Here is a 24,690-nt window from a genome sequence, read left to right as displayed (position 1 = left end):
AGCCAAGACAAGGGAGCTCGCCGTGGTTCACACGGCAAGGACCGTCCAACTTCTCACGGACCTGGGATTCTCCGTAAACTACGCCAAATCCAACCTGGTGCCCGCGCAAGACGCTCTGTTTCTGGGAGCGAGGCTCAACACAGTGTCCCTTCTGGCCTCCCCGTCGGAGGAGAGGACCAGGACCTTTCTGGGCAAGGTGCAGCGGATGTTGGTGGCCGATGCGGCCAAGGTGAGGTCCATCAAGTCCCTCCTCGGAATGATGTCTTCCTGCATCTACCTCATTCCCATGTGCAGGCTCCGGATGCGCCCATTGCAGGAGTTCCTGGACGCGCGCTGGATCCAAACGACGGGCAGCTTCGAGGAAAGGATCACACTCGACGAGAGTTTCCGACGAGCGATCCGGTGGTGGGGCACCCGCGCGCACCTGACGGCGGGCATGGACTTCCAGACCCCAGCCCACCAGGAGACAGTGACCACGGATGCCTCCCTGGAAGGGTGGGGAGCGCACACCGAAAATCTGCACGCAAGAGGCCTTTGGCTCCCGACGGAGAAATCCCTACATATCAACGTCCTGGAGCTCCGTGCAGTGTTTTGGGCCCTCAGGTCCTTCCTTCCGTCCCTCAAGGGCAAGGTGGTGAGGATCTTCACCGACAACACCACCACCATGTTTTACATCAGGAAACAGAGCGGAACCAGGTCCCCAGCACTGTCCAAGGAGGCGCAGGACCTGTGGCATTGGGCAGTCGCCCAAGGGATGTTTCTGGTGCCGTTTCATCTGGCAGGGATAAAAAACACCATCGCCGACTCACTCAGCAGGGAGCTGCGCTCGTGCCACGAGTGGGAACTACGGCAGGATCTAGTGGATCGCCTCTTCCGACGGTGGGGCACACCCCAGATCGACCTGTTTGCGGCGGCGACGAACTCCAAGTGCCGGAGGTTTGCCAGCAGGTTTCCCCAGGCGAGGAGCATGGGCGATGCTTTCTCGTTCCCCTGGGAGGGCCTGTTCCTCTACGCGTTCCCTCCTTTGCCACTGCTGATCCGGCTTGTCAACCAGCTCAAGAGGTCACGGTGCAGGATGATCCTCGTCGCACCTGCGTGGCCGAGGCAGATATGGTTCCCGGACCTTCTGGACTTGTCAGCGTCCCTGCCAATCAAGCTGCCGGTGGACGCGGATCTGCTCTCCAGGGAAGGAGGCGCCATCCTCCACCACGACCCGAAATCGCTGAACTTGCAGGCCTGGCTCCTGCAGCGCTAGAGTTTGGAGGATACGACATACCGGCCGACTGCAGAGAGGTTCTTGCAAAGGCCAGGGCGTCCTCGACTCTTAAATGCTACGGACACAAATGGAAGAGGTTCTCTGTCTGGTGCCACGCACAGAAGATTAACCCTCTACGGATTACGGCTCCCCAGGTACTGCCGTACCTGCTGACGCTGGCCAAAGCTGGACTGGCACACGCGTCCATCAAGATTCATCTTGCTGCGATCTCCCGATACACCAGAACCACGGGGCGGACGTCCTTGTGGTCTCATCGTCTGGTGAAAGAGTTCATGAAGGGACTGTTCAGATCGTTCCCGCCGGTGAAGGCTCCGGCCCCGGCGTGGGAGCTCAACGTGGTGCTGACCAAGCTCATGGGACCTCCGTTCGAGCCTCTGCACTCGGCCCCGTTGAAGTTTCTGTCGTGGAAAACAGCGTTTCTTGTGGCCATCACCTCCGCACGACGGGTGGGAGAGATCCAGGCCCTTTCCTGCAAGGCCCCGTACTTGACTTTTCACGACACGAGGGTAGTGCTCAGGACGCACCCCTCCTTCATGCCCAAGGTACCGTCGGACTTCCACCTCAACGAACCCTTGGTGTTGCCTGTATTCTTCCCGTCGCCTTCGTCGCCGGCTGAGAGGACTTTGCACTCGCTGGATGTGGCTAGAGCGCTGAAGTTCTACGTGGACCGCACGAAGTGTTTACGGAAGACGTCACAACTCTTTGTGAACTTTGGACCTGTCAATCAGGGGAAGGCTCTCTCGAAGCCTTCCATTTCCAGATGGCTCTCCGGCTGTATCATGTACTGTCATCGGTTGGCAAACCGACCCCTGCCTGGCCGTCCGAGAGCCCATTCCACCAGAGCGATCGCAGCTACCACGGCGTTCCTTTCTGGTGTGCCCCTGCTGGACATATGCAGGGCTGCTACGTGGAGGTCGACGCACACCTTCACGAAGTTCTACTGCGTCGATCGGGATTCCAGGGAGGAGTCCAGGGTCGGCCAAGCAGTGCTGCGCAACCTGTTCGCCTGAGGTGAGCCTGGTGAGGAGGTAAGATGCTTAATGTTGAGTTTGATGCAATGCTTAATGTTGAGCCTTTGCCACCTCCCGTGGTTGTGCATGTGTGTACTGCTATGTATTCTTTATTCATGAGCATGTGAATCCATGCCAGACCCCATGCTGGAGAAGGAACAAGTTACTTACCTGTAACTGTTGTTCTCCAGTATGGGTCTGGCATGGATTCACATGCGAACCCTCCCGCCTACCCCTCTGCGGCTCTTCACTTGGTCATACTTCCACTTCACGTGCTTCCAAATCTGAAGATGGCTGCCAGAGGCGGTGCTTAGGTAGAGGGCAGTCATTGGCTGTGGTCAGTATGACGCAGAGACCAGTGATTGGTTATTACTACGAAAGACAGATCAGAAACAAAACTGATACTGGTTTTTTCTTTACCGAGGATTCCCAGCCTGACGACGGGGAATATTCATGAGCATGTGAATCCATGCCAGACCCATGCTGGAGAACAACAGTTACAGGTAAGTAACTTGTTCCTTCCTTGCAAGACGTTTACGCTTCTCCGTCAATGAGCACCACTAGGAATGATGCGGCCACTTCACCGTCGTAGCTCGACCTGTTCTCTGTCAGACGTTCGACGACCCGTCACTCCTGCCTAAAAGGGAGGACACTCAGGAAGGGTTGTCGATTTCCCCGACGCGGAACGCTACAACACCAAGGTTGCAGAACTATTGGGAAGTCTAAGGGTGAACAATATATGGACTGGGCTTGTATCTTTCTTCTACGGGTTGCCCAGGTTGGGGGGGGAGGGGATCTCCACACAGAGCTGTGTTTAACGGTAGTTACCAGTATATTCTGCCTATTGCTCAACCATCCTGCTTTCCTTCCTCTCTCTACTGCTGGTTTTCCTCTTTATTTTGATCTGTGTGTCATCCTGACCGTATGCACTTGAATAAGATCTAATAACGTTAGTGGTACCACTTTAGAATTTGTACCCATTTACCATTGTTGATTTTCGTGGTACAAAGTGAGTACGTGATCGTGTAAATGACTTTGAATATTAATTATATAAAGACTGTGTTTTAACCTATACAGTGTGTGGACATTCCTTCGTGGGTGCTTGGGGACTACATTGTACTTAAGATCCAGCTTGCATCACCTCCCGAGAAGCTAGGCCTTGATTGCTCGTCCATTGCTACCGTAATAGAGAATCTTGGCAGGGGTCTCTGTGCCTCCCCTCTACCATATAGAGAGCGGAAGTGCAGACCCCCCCCCCTCCGGTCTTTACATCTGCTAAGAGATCCAGCACTTCACCTTTAGAATATAATTGAAGCAGTTTATAATACTGTACTGTACTAAAGCACATGAATACAAAGTACGAGATACATAACCAAATAAAGGAGTTAGAAACCCCATTCAAGGCTTTATAATACAAGGCAAAACACCTTAAAACGTCCTTCCCTAACTAGAAAAGATGGGGCATAGGGTCCTAGCAACACAGGTCCCAATGCATGCTATGCGTCTTTTTAGTATCAGAACAAGAGTTAGCAAAGCCAACAGTTGAAACAGGTTCTAGGAAAGGGGTGGGAACTATTTTCAGTGGCTTGGCCCGGTCTGCCTGTATGTCTGATATAGGAGGTAATTTTGGACCATCTTCATTTGTGACTGCGATAGATTTATCATCTGCCTTTGATAAGTCAACATTAATTTGCTATGGCAGAAATTAATCACCTGAGGAATTGATTGAGGTTTACTGCGGATGATACAACTACCCTATATGGAAAACTCAGCAAGTGTTAGGCTAAATATATTGGTAGAGCTCTCAAGGGACATCAGTTTAGAGAAGGCAGTTCACCAGGAGGGCGTTCTTGCCCCGACTCTTTTTAACCTTTATTTAGCAGACTAGTTGGAGGAAAGTAAGACCTGGGGAGGGTATCCACCAAGTGGGTCTGGGTTGAACCTCAATTGCATTAAGTATGCAGCCTTCATTTTGTTGGATTATACACCTAGAGGTCTGCAACATTTGTTGTTGGGTGCGGAGTCCTATTTAAGTAAAAATCAATAGTGCATTAATTTGCCAAAATCTTAGTTATGACCTGTAGTACTCATAGGAATAATAAACGATATATGTGGAAGTTGAATGAGTAGATAAAGTAGATTAGCTGTATTATCTAGGATTTGTAGGGTCAATAAAAAAAAACAGTTGGAAAGATATAAGCTAAAGATGGAGGAAAAGACTTGATCATGCCTTTCAGTGATGAAGTCGGTGAAATGTAAACTCTGTGCTCATTCACTGGTGTGTGGTTGTGAATTAATGAATTTTAAAAATAGGAAATCCGTTGATGTATTGGAAGAGAATATTTAGAAACAGGTTCTGGGTATCCCGACTTCTATCCCAATTAGCGTCATCGGGTTAGAACTAGTACTGGCGATCTGGTGGTCACTATATATTAAGAGAAGTCTTTCATCATTAAAAAGGCTACAACTGTCAGATACATAGTCTTGGTTACTATTTAACTGACCAATTGGTAAAGGAGTCAAATTCATTTTTTTTAAAGTTTATGAAGCGATGTGAATAATTTTGTGTTATAATGGATCTTAATGGTTTGGAATTTGATGATATGTTGGAAAAGAAAATATTGGGACAGATCAATGGATACTCAGGACCTGGGGAGATTAAGAATCTATAAGGGAAATGAGATTTTATACTTTCCTCAAAAAGATTTAAGAATTTATCTTGGAAATGTCCATCCTATACATTGCGTGACTGGTATTTTAAAATTAGACCAAACTGTTTACCTAATCTTGAGGTGGTTGGGCCCAATTAGCCCTTCCTAAGGAGCTCTGAGGGTGTAGACACTGTGGCACTGATTCCCCAGAAACACTGTACCATCTTGTGATTTACTTCCCGATAATAACTAATCGAAGAATTTTAAGCTTGGGACCATTTATTCATTCTACTTCTGTATTAACTGAAAGCCTATGGAGTAGACTAATGACACATTCTCAACTTTCTCTTATTCTAGCTATGGTTACATTTTTTATGGAAATATTTTTAGAATTGGATAAGGTTACAGATCAAGGAGAGTATGATTTAAGACAAATGTGATTTATAACTATGAATTACTACTTTTAATGTAAATCAATTCATTTTTAAAATTGAAATGCGATCAGGGGCTGTCTTAGTGTTTTAACTGGAACATATTGTATACTCTCCCTTTCCTTTTTGAATCCCTAGTCTTGTATTTTGTAATCTATATGCTTTTTTAAAAATGTAATTGTACCATGTGTACTGAAAACACAAATACAAAAAAAAACGCAAAAGGTTCTAAGTGTCTTAAAGTTAGATAAGTATTAAAGAAATGTTTTTATCAGACCATCTCCCAATCCAACCGTCTTGGAGGAAGTGCAGGTGAGGCTACCCGTCCAGAATACCACCAATCATGGTTAGGCAAGGGAGCGGTATGGCGAGGACTTTACTCCAGTTAAACCCTATGGGGACACGGGGAAGGGTGGTGGGATAGGCATGCTTACTCACTCCATGTACTCCAATTCACCTGGCAACCACTGTAGTTCCTGAAATCCCAGGGCCACCTTTTTTAGTACTTTGATTCTTTTTGAGAAGCTCAAGAAAGCTCTGGCGCAGAGATCACATTCAGTTCTGGGTTTGAGTCCGACAAGTTCGCTGCTCTCTTCTCCGATTGCTCAGGTGTGGACATTGTGGCGAGAACAAAGAAACTGCTTGTACTAGGCACTTCTTCATGGTGGAGAGGTGCAACTGCTTGTTTTGTAAGTCAGTGATCTGTGGAGTCTCAAGGCTCATCTTGGGGGGACGACCGATGCAGTGAGGTAATCCAATTTGAAGTTAATTGTCCCACAGTAGGGTTCCAAGATACTTCTGAAGGCTTCCTTGGGCAGGATGCCTACTGTTTCCACCGGTCCAGGGGTAGAAGCACCAATGAAACCCTTTAGAAGATCTGCAAAGGAGCAAGGCTTCTCCTGGATGCTTGACAAAAGTGCTACTGGCTGGCTTCTAGCAGGTTCAGGGTCTTCAGCAGGATGCTACTCTTGGTAGGGATCCTGGCTCCAATAGTGATCTGGAGAATGGTGCAGGAGTGCCCCTTTTATCCAGGATTCGAGCTGGAGTTACTCCCAAGCCCACCAATGGGTACGGATCTGCAACATTCAAACTGGCATGGTCTGTCCAATCCTCGATAGCCTCTGGCCAACAAATGTGCTCAGCAACAGACACAATTTGGCGTGGCTGTAGAATGCAACCTGACAGTCCTAGCCCCACATCCAGCCATGCAGACGAAGCACCACTTTGCGTGCAAAAGCTGGCGCTTTCCCCAGTGAAGGTATTGCCACATATGGAAAATATGCCCCTGAGAGGGCAGGAAGAAGGCCAGAGTACCAGATGGCCAAAGACTGGGGACACTAGTGGCAAGTATAGGGTACTTTAAATGGCATTGTGTGGTAAAATTCAGAAGTGCACAAATCCATAACACAGAAAATGGTAGAACACGGTGTTCCTGCCGCACTTTAATTTACATTCTCTGAACAGAGTTCTCCTGTACTAATAGCCATTGGGACTGATCGTGCCCCTAAAACAGACACGCACAGCAAGGCCACTGAAGTTAAAAAGGCTTCACTGGACTCCCAAAATGAGAACTGGTTTTAAATAGTAGGAAAAAGGTGGCGGCCCCATTGATGTCTATGGGTGGAAAGCAGCACAAAGATCTTTCTTAACAGCTGGTCCTTTCATTTGGTATTAAGCATCAAGGAATAATGCAAAAAGCTATCTTGCACCCATCATGGTTTGCTAAACAGTTTCCCCTTTTACAATCTTTCTTCACTTTGTGCATAACCAGTTTTGGTAGGGTGCCACATTTGCCCTTTGCACCGGTCCTCAGCATAGACATAGATAAATGTCCATAATCCTGTACCGGAACGATTGTTGGGGTGATAAAGAATTGTATTGTTTTGATAAAATGCATATCCTTAACATTTACAAAAACCATGCATTTTTATTTGCTTTGTATAGGTGCAACCCGTGAATCCAGGTGCAGTTTCACTGATGGTACATGATCAATGTTTGTCATTTCCTGCTCCTGCCAAATCTGACATTTATGTTTCTGACATTTTGGATTTGTATGTTCGAGTTGTCAACAAGGTGAGTTATTTATTTTTAACTAATGTGTATTATTTCCACTGTGGGTAGTAAGTAATAGTGAAGTGGCTGCTGTAAAACAATAACAGAATTGAAATGCTTTTTTAATGGTGCAAGGATTTGAACCTGCAAGCCCACCAACATATTAACACTGAACTATAAAGGGCAATTCTTACCGTGGGCAGGTTACTGTGCTCTTCATACACATTTTCGGCTGGTAAAGAATGGTAGTCCAAGCCTCAGGGGGGAGGGTGGCACACCATGTTGAGGAGTGGCTTTTAATTACGATGGACAGATGGCTGCTGGATACAGTACGTTATGGCCACTCGGAGTTTCGGCGCCCACAACTCCTTATCCCGCAAGTGAAGGTGTCGCAGCCACATCTGTCAATCTTGCGGCAGGAGGTGCGGCTGATGTCGGAAAAAGGGGCGATCGAACCGGTCCCGTTGGAACAAGGACAGGGGGTGCCCTATTCTGGACCTTCGTCCGTTGAACAAGAATCTGCAGCGCATGAAGTTGAAGATGCCGATGTTGCAGGATGTCATACGCTCGGTTCAGCCAGGAGAATTCTTGGCATCGGTGGAACTCGAGGGTGCCTACTTCCACACCCCGATGCTTCCCAAACATCGCAAGTTCCTAAGGTTCGTGGTCAGTGACAATCATTACCAGTTTTGGGTTCTCCCGTTTGGCCCGAAGTCGGCTCCCAGAACCTTTACCAAGTGCCTGGCTCCGGTGGCGGCATTCCTCCACAGGGAAGGGCATAATATTTACCCGTACCGGGACGATTAGTTGGTCAGGGTTTTGTCTCCTCAAAGGACGTAAGTCTCTCCAGGCGGCAGTGCTCCTGTTACAGCGGCTGGGCTTTCCAGTCAACTTTGCAAAATCTTGTTTGACGCCATCCAGGGTCTTGGTTTTCCTAGGGGCCCACTTTCACACGCAGCTCATTCTGTTGAAGCAGTCGGTCGACAGGATACAGAAGCTGATCTCCAGGGCAGCCTTGTGGTGGCCAGGAACTTCGGTCACGGTCTGGGGGTACATATCTCTTCTCGTATCCATGCCATCCTGCATCTCTCTCATCCCGAATTGTCATCTGTATATGAGGCCGTTGCAGGAGTTTCTTGCCTCCAGGTGGTCATAGAGTCTCGGTTCCTGGTCCGACAAGATGGTCATCTGCCAGGCTTTGGCAGAGGCCATGCGTTGGTGGAGTCACTCCGACAACATTGTGAGGGGCATGCCCATGGTGGAGCTGGACTTTCAATACACGATCATGACGGACGCATCCCAGGTGGGTTGGGGTGCGCACCTCGACCAGCTTCAGGTTCAGGGCGTGTTAACGCTCAAAGAGGCGTACTTCCAAATCAACGCTCTCAGCAGGGACACAGCTCAGCTGTACAAATGGAAGCTGAAGCACTCCCAGGTGGCAAACAGTTTCAAGAAATTTGGATCTCCTGCTCTGGACTTGTTCGCCAGCCTGGAAAAGAAGCAGTGCCCGCTTTTTGCCAGCAGGGTGGCTCATTCAAACTCGAGGGGCCACGCGATCTCATTCCCGTGGACGGTGCTGTTCGCATACATGTTTCCTCCATTTCCTCTAATCCGGAGAACGATCCAGATGGGGTCCGCAAGGTCCAGTGTGATCCTGGTGGCCCCATTTTGGCCCCGGCAAACGTGGTTCTCAGATCTGCTTCACCTTGCGGTGGACGACCCGCTTTATCTGGGGTCGGAGCCAGATCTGCTATCACAGGAAGACGGAAATGTGTTGCAACTCGATCCAGGTTCTCTCCGGCTTGCGGCATGGCTCCTGACCACTCCGAATTTGGACATTAGATATCCTGCAGGATTGCCGTCAGATTGTGGCTGCGGCAAGAGCGCCGTCTACCAACGTGTCGTACAGTCGAAGTGGACCTGGTTCTGTGCCTGGTGCGCGCAGAGCAACCAGACTTGCAGCCATTACAGGTGTCACCAGCTCAGCTTCTGCTGTATCTTCTACTGCTAGGGAAGGGTGGGCTGTTGTTGTCTTCGATCAAGGCCCATCTGGTGGCCATCTCCAGGTTCACGAGACGGCGCAACTCTACGCCTGTTTAGTGACAGGTTGGTCAAACACATCCTCAAGGGTCTTATCAGGACGTTTCCCCCAGAGAAGAAGTTTGCTCCGGTATGGAATCTCAATGTGGTTCTCTCAGCTCTCATGAAGCCGCTGTTTGAACCGATGTCGACGGCAACGATGGAGTTACTCATGTGGAAAGTCGTTTTCTAGTGGCTATTATATCGTCCCGGAGGGTCTCTGAGCTTCAAGGTCTGGTCATCGCCCCGTCGTATCTGAGGTTCATGAGGGACAAGGTTCTCCTGTCTACTAATCTGCACTTTATCCCTAAAGTGCCGTCAGAGTTTCACAAGAACTCTACAATTGCCTTGCCCACTTTCTTCGCTAAGGCTACCACTCCTGCTGAGAAAGCGCTGCATTTCTTGTACGTTAAGAGGGCATTGAAGCTTTATCTCCACCGAACTCAAGTCTTCGGGAATCCGAGGCAGCTGTTTGTGGCTTTTGGTCCCTCCAACAGGGGGCAGTCAATTTCTAAGCAAGACCTTTCCCGTTGGGTCTCCTCTACAATTTCCTTTTGCCACGTGAAGGCTTGCAAGCCCCTAAGGCCCATTCTACAAGATCAACCACGTCGTCATCTGCGTTGTGGGCGGATATATCGCTCAGTGGCATTTGCCAAGCGGCATCTTCGGTGGTGCTGCATACCTTCACCATACACTACTGTCTGGGGCAACAACATGTGGAGGATGTGCAAGTGGGACGTGCAGTCCTCCAACACTTGTTCCAATAAGAGAACTTTACAGTTACTTTATCAAATGGCCCATGCGCCCACACTTTTCTGAGAAAGAAGGAAAGACTCGTGACCCCTTTCCTCAGTTTTCCAAGTGCATTTAATTTTCAGATTTGTTCTTGTATGCAAGTGCCCTATGTGATGACATGTGTTTCAACGTTTACTCGTCCTTTTCAAATCAGGGCTAATTGTTTTGCAAATTAACAAAATCATAAAAAACATGTTGTACCATTTACATTTCATGGTGTGTACAGTTTTAGCACGCGTTAACAATGTGCAAGATAATCAATGAACACCCATAAGCGTTTTATATAGTTTCACACACTAATTAAAGTGTAACCCCATTCAAAAATAAACATAAAAGAAATATTGGCCATTAAAGGAGAGGTAAAGGGTAGGAGTGGTAGGGATTGGTAGAAGAAACATGAAAAGAAAATAATAAAATGGAGAAAATTGCAAAATTTCATAAGTTAAAATGTCTCAACATTGTAAACATTAATCTCATGAATTCATTTCTTGCTGTTTCCTTTATCATATTAGAGATACTTGGCACGTTAGGTATTGAGGTATGGGAGCTTACCCAATGGTACTTGTCCACGTCTCTATCTCTGTCTTGTGTATCAAGTCACGGGTTGAATCCCAAGCTGTTTGGAAAAATATGTATATATGTGATTCCGGAATATATAGATGTTTTTTTTCATGAATGGACCACTTCTCTTAAACTAAAGCTTCAGCTTATTGTTTTTAAGTTGAACGTTACATAGGCTGAATGCTGGGTTAAAGTACTCCTAACCTTGACTGTGAGACATTCCGCTTTACCAATTACAAATTCTTAAATAAGTATGGAAAACCGGGTTTCCATGTCCCCCTTGTGAGCCAATTCATAAATAGTAACGTGATGTGAGAAGCTCCAATGTTTTGAGCTTCTACATATCCAAATGAGTCTTACTAGTGAATAGAAGGTCCTTAGCATTTGCCTTGATAACACGGCATTACGTGATTAATTAACTAGTTCTTAAGCGCACTCTCTATATCTGTTATAAGTTATTGCTACACGAGCAAAATGTGTGTCTGTTAGTGTGCATCAATCTTAAAAAGTGTGTGCCCGCAGGACCCCACATAAGCGCTTACCTTCTTAGTCCTGTTCTCATACGAATACGTCCTCCTGAGCTTCACAGGCTTACCGAGCTCCGTATTGTAACTACTAGTGTTGCCTAGCAACATAGTCCTACTTCCAGTTCCACTAACGGCGTCCATACTTTGGGCAAAATTTAATTGTGTGTGTGGAAATGTACGAGTTCAATGTGCATGTTTTGATTTTGTTGAACATACCCTAATGTGTTTAATTCAATTTCAGGCTTTTCGCGCAAAGTCTTAGAGTTGTGATAGTAGATGGATAAAGCTCGAAAAAGTTACGTGATTCAAGTTCCCTCACGTGGTCTCGTGTTAGAGTTTTTTGTCCTTTTTCTACCTTGGTGATTATATTACTTGTGCCACTGGATTTTACTACCTAAATCATGCTGAAATCCAAATTTTTCTTGTTTCTACGTTTGCACTACTATGTTAATTAATACTGCACATTCTATTCATAGATAAATGTGCTAAAAGTTGTGTGCTGTGTTGGCGGGTATTTGTTAGTGCCTTTCCTCTTAGTGATTGCTGTTGCTCGAATGTAGCAGAGTAGGTGGGGTGTAATCTAATCTAGTAATCTTCCAATACCACACATTACCAATTATTCTCTTAAACTATACATCATTGTTTATTCCTGTTGAAGAAAATAAGCCATTTCGTTGTCGGAGTTCAGGCCCCTCTCTACTGAGCGAAATTTGCATATCAGTTTTGCTTCTTCTTGTCTGACCTTCATTTCCTGATTTACGCCCCGTGGGCCTAGTACCACATGTTTAAGACCAATAAATCTCTGTAGTTCCTTGTCATTTAACTGGTGATTCTTTTGCCAGTGTTGTGCCAGTGGGAAGTTTGTGTTTTGACTTCCAATACTCGATAAATGCTCTCTTATTCTTGTTCTTAATTGCCGGAATGGCCATGTATGAGGACAAGCACATTTATGTGGATGAGTCTTATGAATCAAATATGGTACTATGGACACGTTATATAGATGACGTTTTGCTCATTTGGAAAGGGAAGGAAGATGACTTGGAAGATTTCTGAAAAAGAGCCAATCAAAACACGATGAGGATTGAATTCACCGGGAACTCGAGCGCGAAAGAGATTATCTAGATCTTAATATTTATGTATCATCCAACTCTCTAAAAACAAAAACCTACAGAAAGAGTACAGAAGCAAACTCAACCTTATTAGCTACCACCTGCCAATATCGCCCAGTAATTAAGAACATACCAAAGGGCGAATTTATTAGGAACTGCTCTGAAAAGGAATTTTTTGAAAATGAATGTAAATTACTCACAATGAGGTTCAGGGCAAGAGGTTACGGAAAGAAGACTATAGCGAAAGCTCAAGAGAAAGCCATGCAACTGAACAGATAAAGTACTCTTACCACTCACAGACTGGATTCAACAGACAAAGAGAAAATAAGTTTTATTACTACCTAGTGTGATAACGCTGTTCTACGAAGAATTCTCAAGAAAAATTGGCATTTTCTACAACTAGACCCCAACGTGAAGAAATAGATTAAAGCACGCCCATCCATGATCTACAAAAGAGCGAAAACAATCAAGAATATTTAAGCCCGTCTTTTCTTCCAGAGATTAGGGATATCAATCCAACAACATGGCTGCCACCACTTCCCAAAGGCTTTCGCAAGTGTGGCACATGTTCAATGTGTAAACATGCATGCGACAGCACACCAGTTTTCAAAGACAAATATGGAATCGCACATAAAATTGAAGACCAGATTAATTGCAAAACTAAATGTGATCTATGCAATAATTTGTCTGTGAAAAGATTTACATAGGAAGCACAATCCGGCAATTAAGAACAAGAATAAGAGAGAATTTACCGAGTATTGGAAGTCAAAACACAAACTTCCCACTGGCACAACACTGGCAAAAGAATCACCAGTTAAATGACACGAAACTACTGAGATTTGTTGGTCTTAAACATGTGGTACTAGGCCCAAGGGGCGGAAATCAGGAAATGAAGCTCAGACAAGAAGAAGCAAAACTGATATGCAAATTTCGCTCAGCAGAGAGGGGCCTGAACTCCGACAACGAAATGGCTTCTTTTCTTTAACGGGAATAAACAATGATGTATAGCTTAAGAGAATAATTGGTAATGTGTGGTATTGGGAGATCGGAGTATTACTAGATTAGATTACACCCCACCTACTCTGCTACATTCGAGCAACAGCAATCACTAAGAGGAAAGGCACTAACAAATACCCGCCAACACAGCACACAACTTTTAGCACATTTATCTATGAATAGAATGTGCAGTATTAATTAACATAGTAGTGTAAACGTAGAAACAAGAAAAATTTGGATTTCAGCATGATTTAGGTAGTAAAATCCAGTGGCACAACTAACATAATCACCAAGGTAGAAAAAGGACAAAAACTCTAACACGAGACCACGTGAGGGAACTTGAATCACGTAACTTTTTCGAGCTTTATACATCTACTATCACAACTCTCCTAAGACTTTGCGCGAAAAGCCTGAAATTGAATTAAACACATTAGGGTATGTTCAACAAAATCAAAACATGCACATTGAACTCGTACATTTCCACACACACAATTAAATTTTGCCCAAAGTATTGCCGCCGTTAGTGGAACTGGAAGTAGGACTATGTTGCTAGGCAACACTAGTATTTACAATACAGAGCTCGGTAAGCCTGCGAAGCTCAGGAGGACGTATTCGTATGAGAACAGGACTAAGAAGGTAAGCGCATATGTCGGGTTCTGCGGGCACCACTTTTTAAGATTGATGCACACTAACAGACACGCATTTTGCTCGTGTAGCAATAACTTATAACAGATATAGAGAGTGCACTTAAGAATTAGTTAATTAATCACGTAATGCTGTGTTATCAAGGCAAATGCTAAGGACCTTCTATTCACTAGGAAGACTCATTTGGATATGTAGAAGCTCAAAACATTTGAGCTTCTCACATCACGTTACTATTTATGAATTGGCTCACAACAAGGGGGACATGGAAACCCACTTTTCCATACTTATGTAAGAATTTGTAACTGGTAAAGCAGAAAGTCTCACAGTCAAGGTTAGGAGTACTTTAACCCAGCATTCAGCCTATATAACGTTCAACTTAAAAACAATAAGCTGAAGCTTTAGTTTAAGAGAAGTGGTCCATTCACGAAAATAAACATCTATATATTCCGGAATCACATACATACATATTTTTCCAAACAGCTTGGGATTCAACCCGTGACTTGATACACAAGACAGAGATAGAGACGTGGACAAGTACCATTGGGTAAGCTCCCATACCTCAATACCTAACGTGCCAAGTATCTCTAATATGATAAAGGAAACAGCAAGAAATTAATTTATGAGATTAATGTTTACAATGTTGAGACATTTTAACTAATGCAATTTTGCAATTTTCTCCATTTTATTATTTTCTTTTCATGATTCTTCTACCAATCCCTACCACTCCTACCCTTTACCCCCCCTTTAATGGCCAATATTTCTTTTATGTTCATTTTTGAATGGGGTTACACTTTAATTACTGTGTGAAAGTATGTAAACTCGTATGGGTGTTCATTGATTATCTTGCACATTGTTAACACGTGCTAAAACTGTACACACCATGAAATGTAAATGGTACAACATGTTTTTTATGATTTTGTTAATTTGCAAAACAATTAGCCCTGATTTGAAAAGGACGAGTAAACGTCGAAACATGTGTCATCACATAGGGCACTTGCATACAAGAAGAAATCTGAAAATTAAATGCACTTTGGAAAACTGAGGAAAGGGGTCATGAGTCTTTCCTTCTTTCTCAGAAAAGCGTGGGCGCATGGGCCATTTGATAAAGTAACAGTAAAGTTTCTCTTTTTGATCAAACGGATTTGAGGAACCAAGTACTCCGTAGTTACTATTCCATGCGACTAGTAATAAGGAAATCCATACATCACCAAAGAATACAAAAAAATATATTAAAAGGGCGCTGAGGTCCCCACAAAGGAATACCCACCAAAAAGAGGTTCCTCACACTTTGCAAGTCTTGTTCCAATAAAGTAAGCTCTGCAGCTTCCATGGTTTGGTTTGTTCTAATTGTGTTTGTTTCTCATGACTATTGTTGGGTTGTTTTCATTATGTGGTTACTATGGCCTGGGAGCATGCGGTTTTGTTTGCCTGTCATGCAACACCAAGTTGTCATACTTCTGCGTAATCTATTCACAGCATGTGAATCCATGAAAGATCCAATGCTGGGGAAGGGAGTAGTTTCTTACCTATAACTAAATTTCTCCAGCTCTGGTATCTTTCATGGATTCACATGCGCCCACCGGCCGCCCCTGCAGGCAAACCTTTGTTTGGGTTTCCTCTACTTTGTGAGGTTAAAATCTGAAGGGAAGCCCGCGGTGCGGGGCTATTTATACTGGATGTCCTATTGGTGCAGCCTAAAGCACCCAAAAAGACATCAATGGGACACTCTGTGTCGAAGTTTTCCATAGGAAAAGGCCATGTTAAAGTTACTGAGGTTTCCCAGCCGCCTGACTGGGAATATTCACAGCATGTGAATCCATGAAAGATACCAACGCTGGAGAAACGGAGTTACAGGAAAGAAACCACTCCCATCTAATGCATAAAGGGACTTCCCTGGATTAGTTCTTGTTAGTAGCATATCTTCAGCAGATGCTGCCACCTTGTGTTCCCTACCACCGAAGGGAATTCCATCGGTCTGTCGTAGCCCTTATTTCAGTTAACAATTGCATGCAGTAATGGACACAACGGGCAGCCCTGTTTCGTTCTTCACTTCTACAGGATTTTACAGATTACATTTAATCAAAAGACGTAGGAAGGGGTTACGATAGTTGGCCTTTTTTTGGGTCATGAACGCTACCCCAATCCCATTTTACTCATTGTGGAATAGGAAGTGCCACTCCACCCTATTAAATATTTTTTCCTGATCCAAAGCAACCATTAGGACTGGTGTGTGTTTTATTAACTTTTTCAACAAGGTGGGAAATCCTTCGGCTGTTATGTATCTCTGCCTTGTATGTAGCCTGACTGATCACTATCTATCAGTTTAGGGAGGAACTTCTACAAACGATTTGCTAGGACCTTAATGTAAATCTTGGCGTCTGTGTTGATTAAAGCTATTGGTCTATATGAACCGCATACAGTTACATTCTTCCCTGGTTTGGGCAATAGTACAACTTTTGCTTGTTCCATTGAAGGTGTAATCCTTCCTGTGTCCCCAAACTGGCTAAAAAGGAGGGTTAGGTATGGGGTTGGATCTTTATCGAAGTCAGACGTAAAGCCTTCTGGACCAGGGGCTTTTTTTGGATGGGAGGGTCGACATGGCTGTGCGACCCTCTTCTAGGGTGATATCTTGCTCTATTTCTTCCCTCTCCCATCCTATTATTTTTGGCAAGTAAACAGTCGTTCAAGTATTCCATTTGGGTCCGTTACTCCGGCTTGTCTGTTTTTACTGTTTTATATAGATTTGAATAATATTGTGCGAATTCCCTTGTAATGTCAGTTAGGTCTGAGCTTTCTCCTCCCCAAGACCCCCCCCGTCCCCCACCACCCACATCCCAGCTTGATCTTTAGGATGGTCCTATCTTTTTCATCCTTTCTTAACATCTTAGCTAGGTTCCTATCTGCCTTATTCGCTCTCATGTAGTACCTCTGTTTGAGGTGGAGTAAGGAGAGCTCCGTCCTTCTAGTTTTTAGAACTTCAAGTTGGCCTCATAGTGTCCTATATTCACTTCGAAGGTCCCTGCTTGACCCTGTTTCCAACTTGAGCATTACTATTTTCAATTTGGCTTCTAGGTCTTCCTCTAGGAGGCTTTGCTCTTTATCCCTAACGTGCCGTAATCGCTTTTATGTTCCCCTTATCGTGGCTTTAAATGCATCCAACATTATGAGAGGGCTTGTATCTTGATTTTTGTTATTTTGGAACAAGTCCTCTATTCTTTCTCCTTAATTCCCCTTTCAGGATCTCATTCTTGAAGACATATGATTTCCATAGCCTCGAGGAGTTTAGCCTTCTCTTAATTTTCAAGGTTATGTGAGCATGGTCAGATAGTGTTATTCCGCCCACTCCTATGTCCTGTCCTAACGAGGATTGTGAAACCCAAATATAATATATTCTGGATGCAGACCTATGTAGAAGGTGTATCCTCTTGTTTCCCCTCTAAGCATATACCAAGGCCAGATTTTCGATTTTCTCTCAATTCTTTCGAGGGTTTGTTATGGTAGTGTGAAATTCTTGCGCTCCTGTCCATTTCTGGGTCCCATGCTAAGTTTAAGTCTCCTGTAAGTATTATTCTCCCCTTCGCGAAACCCTCCAGTTTATGTAGTGACGATTGTATAAACCCATGTTGACCTGTTGGGTGCATAGAGGGTGGCCAGCGTAACGGTCTCCCCGCTTCCCTGGAGAATTATGGCTAAAAATCTCCCTCTGCAGTCTTTCTCCACAGCTATCGTCCTGCGGTCTTAATTATTCCTTACCACTATTAGAACGCCCCACCCCCCTTTTTACCACATTGTCTGATTGTTGGATTTGGATATAGCCCAGCAACCTTATTTTATGTTTATCTTTACCTTATACATGATTTTCTTGCAAGGTGATCAGGTCTGGGTTTTCTCTCGAAAGGCAATGTTCAATCTTTTTCCTGTAAACTGGCGAGTTTAGGCCCTTAATATTTAGTTATATAACATTCAAGGTTTTATCCCTAGCCATTTTTAAAAAAATATATATTGTTTTTATTGGTTTTACAACATATAACTTATAACATCCCCCCCACCACCCCACCCCGGGAGTTTCCAAGTCCTCTTTTCTTGGCCCAGGCTTGTCCTGTTCCTTGTTAATTAAACATGTCCAATATCTTTATCCTGTCTGGGCACCACTGCTCCATATAGTCAATTTGGAGGTATTCAAGGGTTTCTCCCCAATCGTCCCTAAATTTTTGATTTTGTTGTACGTTATACGCTCCATTGCTATGTGTGCCCATACTCTCCTTAACCAATCAATGGCTATAGGCGGGTGCTTTTGTGTCCATTTTTGGGCTATTTCAAGCCATGTGCCTATCAGTAGACACATAAAGTTTCGTTTTTGCGTCTTGGTGAGTTGTTTATCCTTAGGGTCCCATATCCCGCACAGTCATACTTCTCCTATGGTCCCCATTGACGGGAACATTGATCTCATATGTGTCTTGACATCTTCCCAGTATTGCTGTAAATTTGGGCAGTCCCACCAGACGTGTCGCCAGTCCCCTACTCCTCCACATTCCCTCCAGAATTTGTTTGGGGAGTTCAGAAATATTTGGTGGAGTCTTTCTGGTGTATAGTGCCATTGCAGGAGGATTTTCATCCACATCTCTTTTGATTGTATCGCCTTTCTAAGTTTAGGTATAATTCTCCAAATGTATTCCCAATGTCCTTTGGGGATAGTTTTCTGTAGGGTCTTTTCCCATCTTTTAATGTATGTCCATTTTATTTCTTCCTCTGAGGTGTTTATGTATTTATAGGTGTTCGAGACAAACTATTCTGTTCCAGTGTGTCTCATTATGTACGTTTCGAAGGCTGTTAACTCCCTTGTTGCTGCTTCTTTCATTCTTGGGGTGTCTAACTAGTGGTATAGTTGGTCGTACTTATAGTTGTCCTTGGCATTCAGGTTTAGCAGTGTTGTGCAGTCTGCAAATGATCTTATGTTTTGCTCCTGATACATGTCTCTGACCATCCTACATCCCGCCTCCTCCCATTTCTTAAATGACCTTTTCTCCATCCCTGGTGGGAATCCGGGGTTTCTGAATAAGGGCATAAAGGGAGCCTGGTCTTTTAGTTAATGTTCCTTTCTGTGTTGCCTTATCCCAGATTTCCAGCGTTGCTTTCATTATGTCACTGATTTGTACATTTGGGTGTCTGTGTTTCTTCCCTAGCCAGAGCAGATGTCTGGTGGGTGTTGTCGCCACTGCTCTGTCTTGCGCCAATTATCTGGTATCCATTCTTTCAGTACCCAAAGCTGGGCTGCTTCATAGTACTTTTTAAAGTGTGGAAGTGCACATCCGCCTTCGTTCCTTTGGGTGGTAAGAACAGCATTTGATGCCCCCAGGGTTTTCCCCTGCCATATGTAGGCCATAGTGATTTTCGATAGTGATCTGAAAAAGGCCAGTGGGATTTTTTTTTTTTTTTAACTTTGTTTTATTAGCATTTTCATAATATAAAAAACGGGCATGAAACATTTACAGCAGAAGATCATACTTATGGCAGGCCCAATAACCCCCCCCCGTAAGCCCCCCAAACAAACTTAGTCCCATTTACGCCTACTTCTTTTAAGGAGACGCGTAGAAAGCTCAATGTATCCGGAGCTTAAGAAAGAGCCTGAGCGTTGACTGCATGTGTGGCTGTATAACGTCTGCCGTCCCCTGGGGCGTAGGCGCCCGTTCCTTCCGTGTCACCACCCTGTGGATCAGTGAACGTCCCATCCCCAGGTCTGCTGTACCCCGTACCAGTTTGCTTGGAATGTGCCCAGATCATTGTTCATCATTGCCGTGAGTTTATCCATCAGGAACATGTTTTTAACCTTTTTTAGCCACTCCTCCTTTGAGGGGGTCTCCAGGCTCTTCCATTTCTGGGCCAGGGCCACCCTCCCCGCCCTCAGCATTGTTTCCCACATTCTTGGGTATCTGGCTATGTCCGCGTCCTCAGGGGGGAGGCCCCGTAGCATTGTTAAGAGGGTTTAGGGGGAGTAGTTCCTCCGAAACTTCAGCGATCCAGCCTCTAACCTCCACCCAATACGCCTGTGCTTTCGGGCAGTGCCACCACATGTGCCCTCTCGTACCGACCTGGTCGCAACCCCTCGGGCATGCGGGGGACACTCCCGTAAACATCTTCGACAACTTCGCGGGATCTCTATGCCACCCCTGAAGGATCTTCAGGTTGTGTTCCATGTCCGCTGTAAATAGGTTCCCATGGAAGGCTATTTTAAATATCCTTGCCCAGGCGTCTTCAGAGATCTCCTCCCCCGCCAAGTCATTCCAAAAAGTAGGGAATCTCCTCCTTTCCCCCAGGTTAACAGTGTTCAGTATTCTATACATCCCTGATACCGCCCCCTTCCTGGTGGTCGCTGTGTCCAGTAATTTCTCAAAGGGGGTCAGCTGTCTTTTCAAATTCTGGCCCCAGGATTGGTCGCATAGGATTCCCTTCAAGCGGAGATATTCAAATATGGTGAGGGACCCCTGCCCCAGGGCCTCTCTCAAATCCTCATAAGGCAGAAACTCTCCTTCCCTAAACATTTGCAACGCCCAGTCCAACCCCGAGTCGGACCAGGACTGTGCGTTACGGAACCCCCTGCATCCCAGTTTGAGGGGGTGACCCCAGAGCGAGGACATCGGTGACGGCCATGACGTTAAGTGAGCCGTCTGGGGGCTTTCCTTTCAGATTGCCCAGAGGACTCCCAAAGTTGTGTGAGATTTAAGTCTATTCGGCATGAATTTGCTTGGGGCCCCAAGGAGGTCCCGAACCTTAAGCGGGTGAGCATCCATGTCCTCCAAGTACGACCAATATGTGCCCATCCCCTCTTTCATGTGTTCCAGAAGTACGCGCAGCTGGGCAGCGCGGAAGTAGAGTTGAAAGTCTGGCAGCCCAAACCCTCCTTCCTCCCTCGGTAAGGTCAAGATAGCCTTTGCGGTTCTCGGGGTCCTACCCTGCCATATAAATTCACGCACCTCGTTCTGAAGGACCCTGAAGGTTTGGTCGGGGACGTTAGTCGGGAGGGCGGTAAAGAGGTAAAGTAAGCGCAGGAGAATGTTCATCTTCACCACCGTCATACGACCGTACCATGACCGAATCATTGCCCCCCACCTCCTAAGATCTGCAGTGACCCTCGACACAACAGGATCGTAATTGGCCTGGGCGAGGTTGGATAGGTCCCGGGTGAGAAGGACTCCCAGGTATTGGATGGAGGCCTTCCCTACTGTTATCCCTTCCAGGCTGACCAGGGGGTCCAAGACCGGGTCCAGGGATCTCATGGGGAGCAGGACTGATTTGGAAGCATTAATCTTAAGGCCCGAGAGGCACCCAAAGGCTGCCATCAGGGATAGGAGGGGGGGGGGAAGCGAAGATACCGGGTCCACTAGATAAGCCAAGATATTGTCAGCGAACAGGGAGAGTTTGAATTCCACTTCGCCTCTCCTTATCCCCCTTATGTCCGTATGAGCTCTGACCGCAATAGCCAGGGGTTCCATGGAGAGGACGTAGATCAAAGGGGACAATGGACAACCCTGCCTTGTTCCCCACGAGAGGGAGAATGGTTCTGACAACTTGCCGTTCACTTGAACCCTGGCCTTTGGGGCCCTGTATAGCCCCGCCACCCATTCCCTAATGTGTGTCCCAAAGCCCATTTTCCAGAGGGTGAGTTCCATGAATCTCCACTCCACCCTATCGAACGCCTTTTCCGAATCGAGGGAGAGGACGCTTGCATCTAGGTCAGACACTTGGGCATAGTGGAGCAGGTCAATAGTTTTTCGGATGTTATCTCAGGCCTGTCTTCCCCTGATGAACCCCACCTGGTCACCGTGGACCAGTTTCGGCAGGATCCCCTCCATTCGCCTCCCAATCATCTTGGCCAGGATTTTTATGTCAATATTCAACAGATAAATTGGGCGGTAAGAGGAACACTCCGTGGGGTCCCTGCCCTCCTTGGGGAGAACCACTATGATTGCCTCCATCATGGAGTCCAGGAGGGAGACCCCCTCCAGCACCGCATTAAACACCTTCACCAAATGGGGGGGAAAGGGTCGAACGGAACCTCTTATAGAAGTAGACTGAATAACCGTCCTCCCCCGGGGAAGTGCCCACTTTCATACCTCGGATCACGCGTTCCACCTCATCCTCGGTCACCGGACCCTCCAACCCCTCCGCCATCTCTCTGGTCAGGGCCGGGATCTGTAAAGAGTTTAGGAACCCCTCAATCTCCGCCTCACCCCCATTGTATTCCGATGAGTATAACCTCTCATAGTATCGGCGGAAGGCCTCGCCAATGTGGGGTGTATCGTGGCCTACCTCACCCACCTCGTTCTTCACTGCCTTCACCAATCTAATTCTCTGAACCTCCCACAGTTTCCAAGCCAGGATCCTGTCCGCCCTGTCCCCCTTTTCGTAATACTTTTGTTTGACCAGTTGGAGACTTCTCTCCGTCTTGTGGAGGAGGAGATCGCTCAGCTGGAGCCTGTAGTCAGCCAGAGCGGCCACCTGAGCATGGTCCAAGGGGGCCATAGGAGGTCCCCCCGGTTGGAGTTGGGCAATCTTCTCCCTCAAAACCCTTTCCTGGGTCTCCCTTTCCCTTTTTTTCTGGGCTCCCATTTTGATCAGGACTCCCCGAAGGGTTGCTTTGAAGGCGTCCCATAAGGTATGCAAAACTACCTCCCCATTATCATTGAGTTAAAAAAAATCTGTGATGGCCTTGACAACCTCCTGGGCTAGGACCTCGTCTTTCAACAGGGAGTCTTTGCACTTCCACCTCCCCCTGCGATCGCTTAACCCTCCCCTCGCTATAATGATGCGGACCAGATCATGGTCGGACCAGCGGACGGGGTCAACCCTGTGGCCAGAAATGAATGGGTGCAGGATCTCGTCCACCAGAATGTAGTCTATCCTGGAAAATGACGTGTGGACAGCTGAGTAATCTGTGAAAGAAGGGGCGTCCGTTCTGGGGGTCGGAATCGTGTCCATCAGACCCAGTTCTGAGTTGACCCTTTGGAAGTTACGAGCCATGATCTCGTCTGCGGCCCTGGAGGGCTGGGGTCCAGCACGTTTCCTATCTCAGGCAGGGTCCAGGACCATGTTGAAGTCCCCCCCCCCCACCACTACCGTGCCCTGTACCAAATGCTTGAGTTTATCGCTCACCTCCTCCCAAAATTGCGCTTGGCCCTCATTTGGGCTGTAGATAACGACCAGGGTGAGTGGGGCTCCCTGCAGGGACCCCCGCACTAGCAGATAGCGGCCCCCTGGGTCTTTCAGCGTGGCCTCGTTCTCAAAACCCACATTCCTCGCTACTAAAATGGCGTCCCCCCTCTTTTTGCATTTGTGGGAAGCACTGAAGACCTCCCCGATCCCTCCTCCCCGCATCTTGAGCTCCTTCCCCCGTGGCCAGTGAGTCTCTTGCACGAAGAGAAAATCGAGGTTTGCCCTTCTAAATTCCCTGCAAACCAGGGATCTCTTTGTAGGGGTGTTTAAGCCTCGTACGTTAAGGGAGCCCACCCCCAGACTATCAGCCATGATCTAGAATTTCCTCTCTCACGGTCAACTTCTTCCCATAGCTCTTCCCTGCATGCTCCCTTTGGATAGCTTTTTGTTCCCCTGCGCCCCCCTCCCCTACCCCTCGGGTGGGCCTAGAACCAATCCCCAACTGCCCCCCTTCCCCAAACCCTAACTGAACAACCCCAAATTTTGTGTACCCCCCACCCCGGCGTCCAGCCAATTAGTTCTGCCATCACTGGCTTTTGGCCGACCCACCAGCCTGCCCACCTCGGCCAGGAAATCCACGTAAGAAGCTCTTCCCCTTGAGCCCCCCAAAATCCCCCCTCGGCTGCGTCCCATGTGTGAACCCATCATACTTGCTGTTCGGTGCGACGATGTAAGTAGTGAAATCTCAGAATCTGCGCCCATCTGTCAAGGACCCGACTGGTCGTCCCCATTTTCAATCCTCTGAGTCATTCCGTTCTCCGTCTTTCGCTGGGGAGGGGATATTAATTTTCCTGAATTTCCTCGCGCCGGTGCGCCTTCTTCTTTCACCGGACGGGCCAGGGCCATTAGGTCTGCCATGCTCCGGCCCCGTTGGGCCCCTCCTGGGGTTCGAGTCCACTGTGTACTCCTGAATAGCCCCCCTTATGTCTTCCGTAATCATGGTCGAACGTTGGCCCATGTATTCAAAAGTTAGGGAGAACGGGTAGCCCCATCTGTAGCGCATGCCCTTCTCCTTGAGCAGTTGCGTGAGGGGGCGGCACATTCTACGCTTAGCCAGCGTGTAGGCCGAGAGGTCCTGGTATATGGAGAGCTGGGCGTTATTGTAGGTGATTTCTCTGGCCTTTCTGGCCTCCTCCAGCACTTTCATTTTCTCTGTGTAGTAGTGTAACCGGACCAAAATCGATCGGGGGGCTCCCGCCCTGCCCCCCCGCTCTGTGTACCCTGTTGAAGGTGGGTTCAGTTGTCATCTCTTTTGCGAACAAGAGGGTGATGATCTCGCGCACCACTCGGGTGACGTCCCTCGCCGTTTCCCCTTCCATTTCGGGCACACCAAAAATTCTGAGGTTGT

General features: G+C 46.7%; 1 protein-coding gene across 1 annotated transcript in view; it reads left to right on the top strand.

Annotated features, from left to right (window-relative positions):
• NUP210 (nucleoporin 210) overlaps window positions 1-24,690 on the top strand; it is a 1,233,892-nt gene that overhangs the window by 700,656 nt on the left and 508,546 nt on the right. The window contains exon 21 of the mRNA XM_069643978.1: window positions 7,313-7,441. Within this exon, the coding sequence (XP_069500079.1) occupies window positions 7,313-7,441 (129 nt within the window). The remainder of the gene's footprint in view (window positions 1-7,312; window positions 7,442-24,690) is intronic.

This window comes from Ambystoma mexicanum, chromosome 2p, assembly GCF_040938575.1.
Source record: "Ambystoma mexicanum isolate Mex_15411 chromosome 2p, UKY_AmexF1_1, whole genome shotgun sequence".
Taxonomy (NCBI): domain Eukaryota; kingdom Metazoa; phylum Chordata; class Amphibia; order Caudata; family Ambystomatidae; genus Ambystoma; species Ambystoma mexicanum.
Note: the sequence above shows the minus strand (reverse complement) of the source record. Positions and strands in the feature narration are given on the sequence as shown.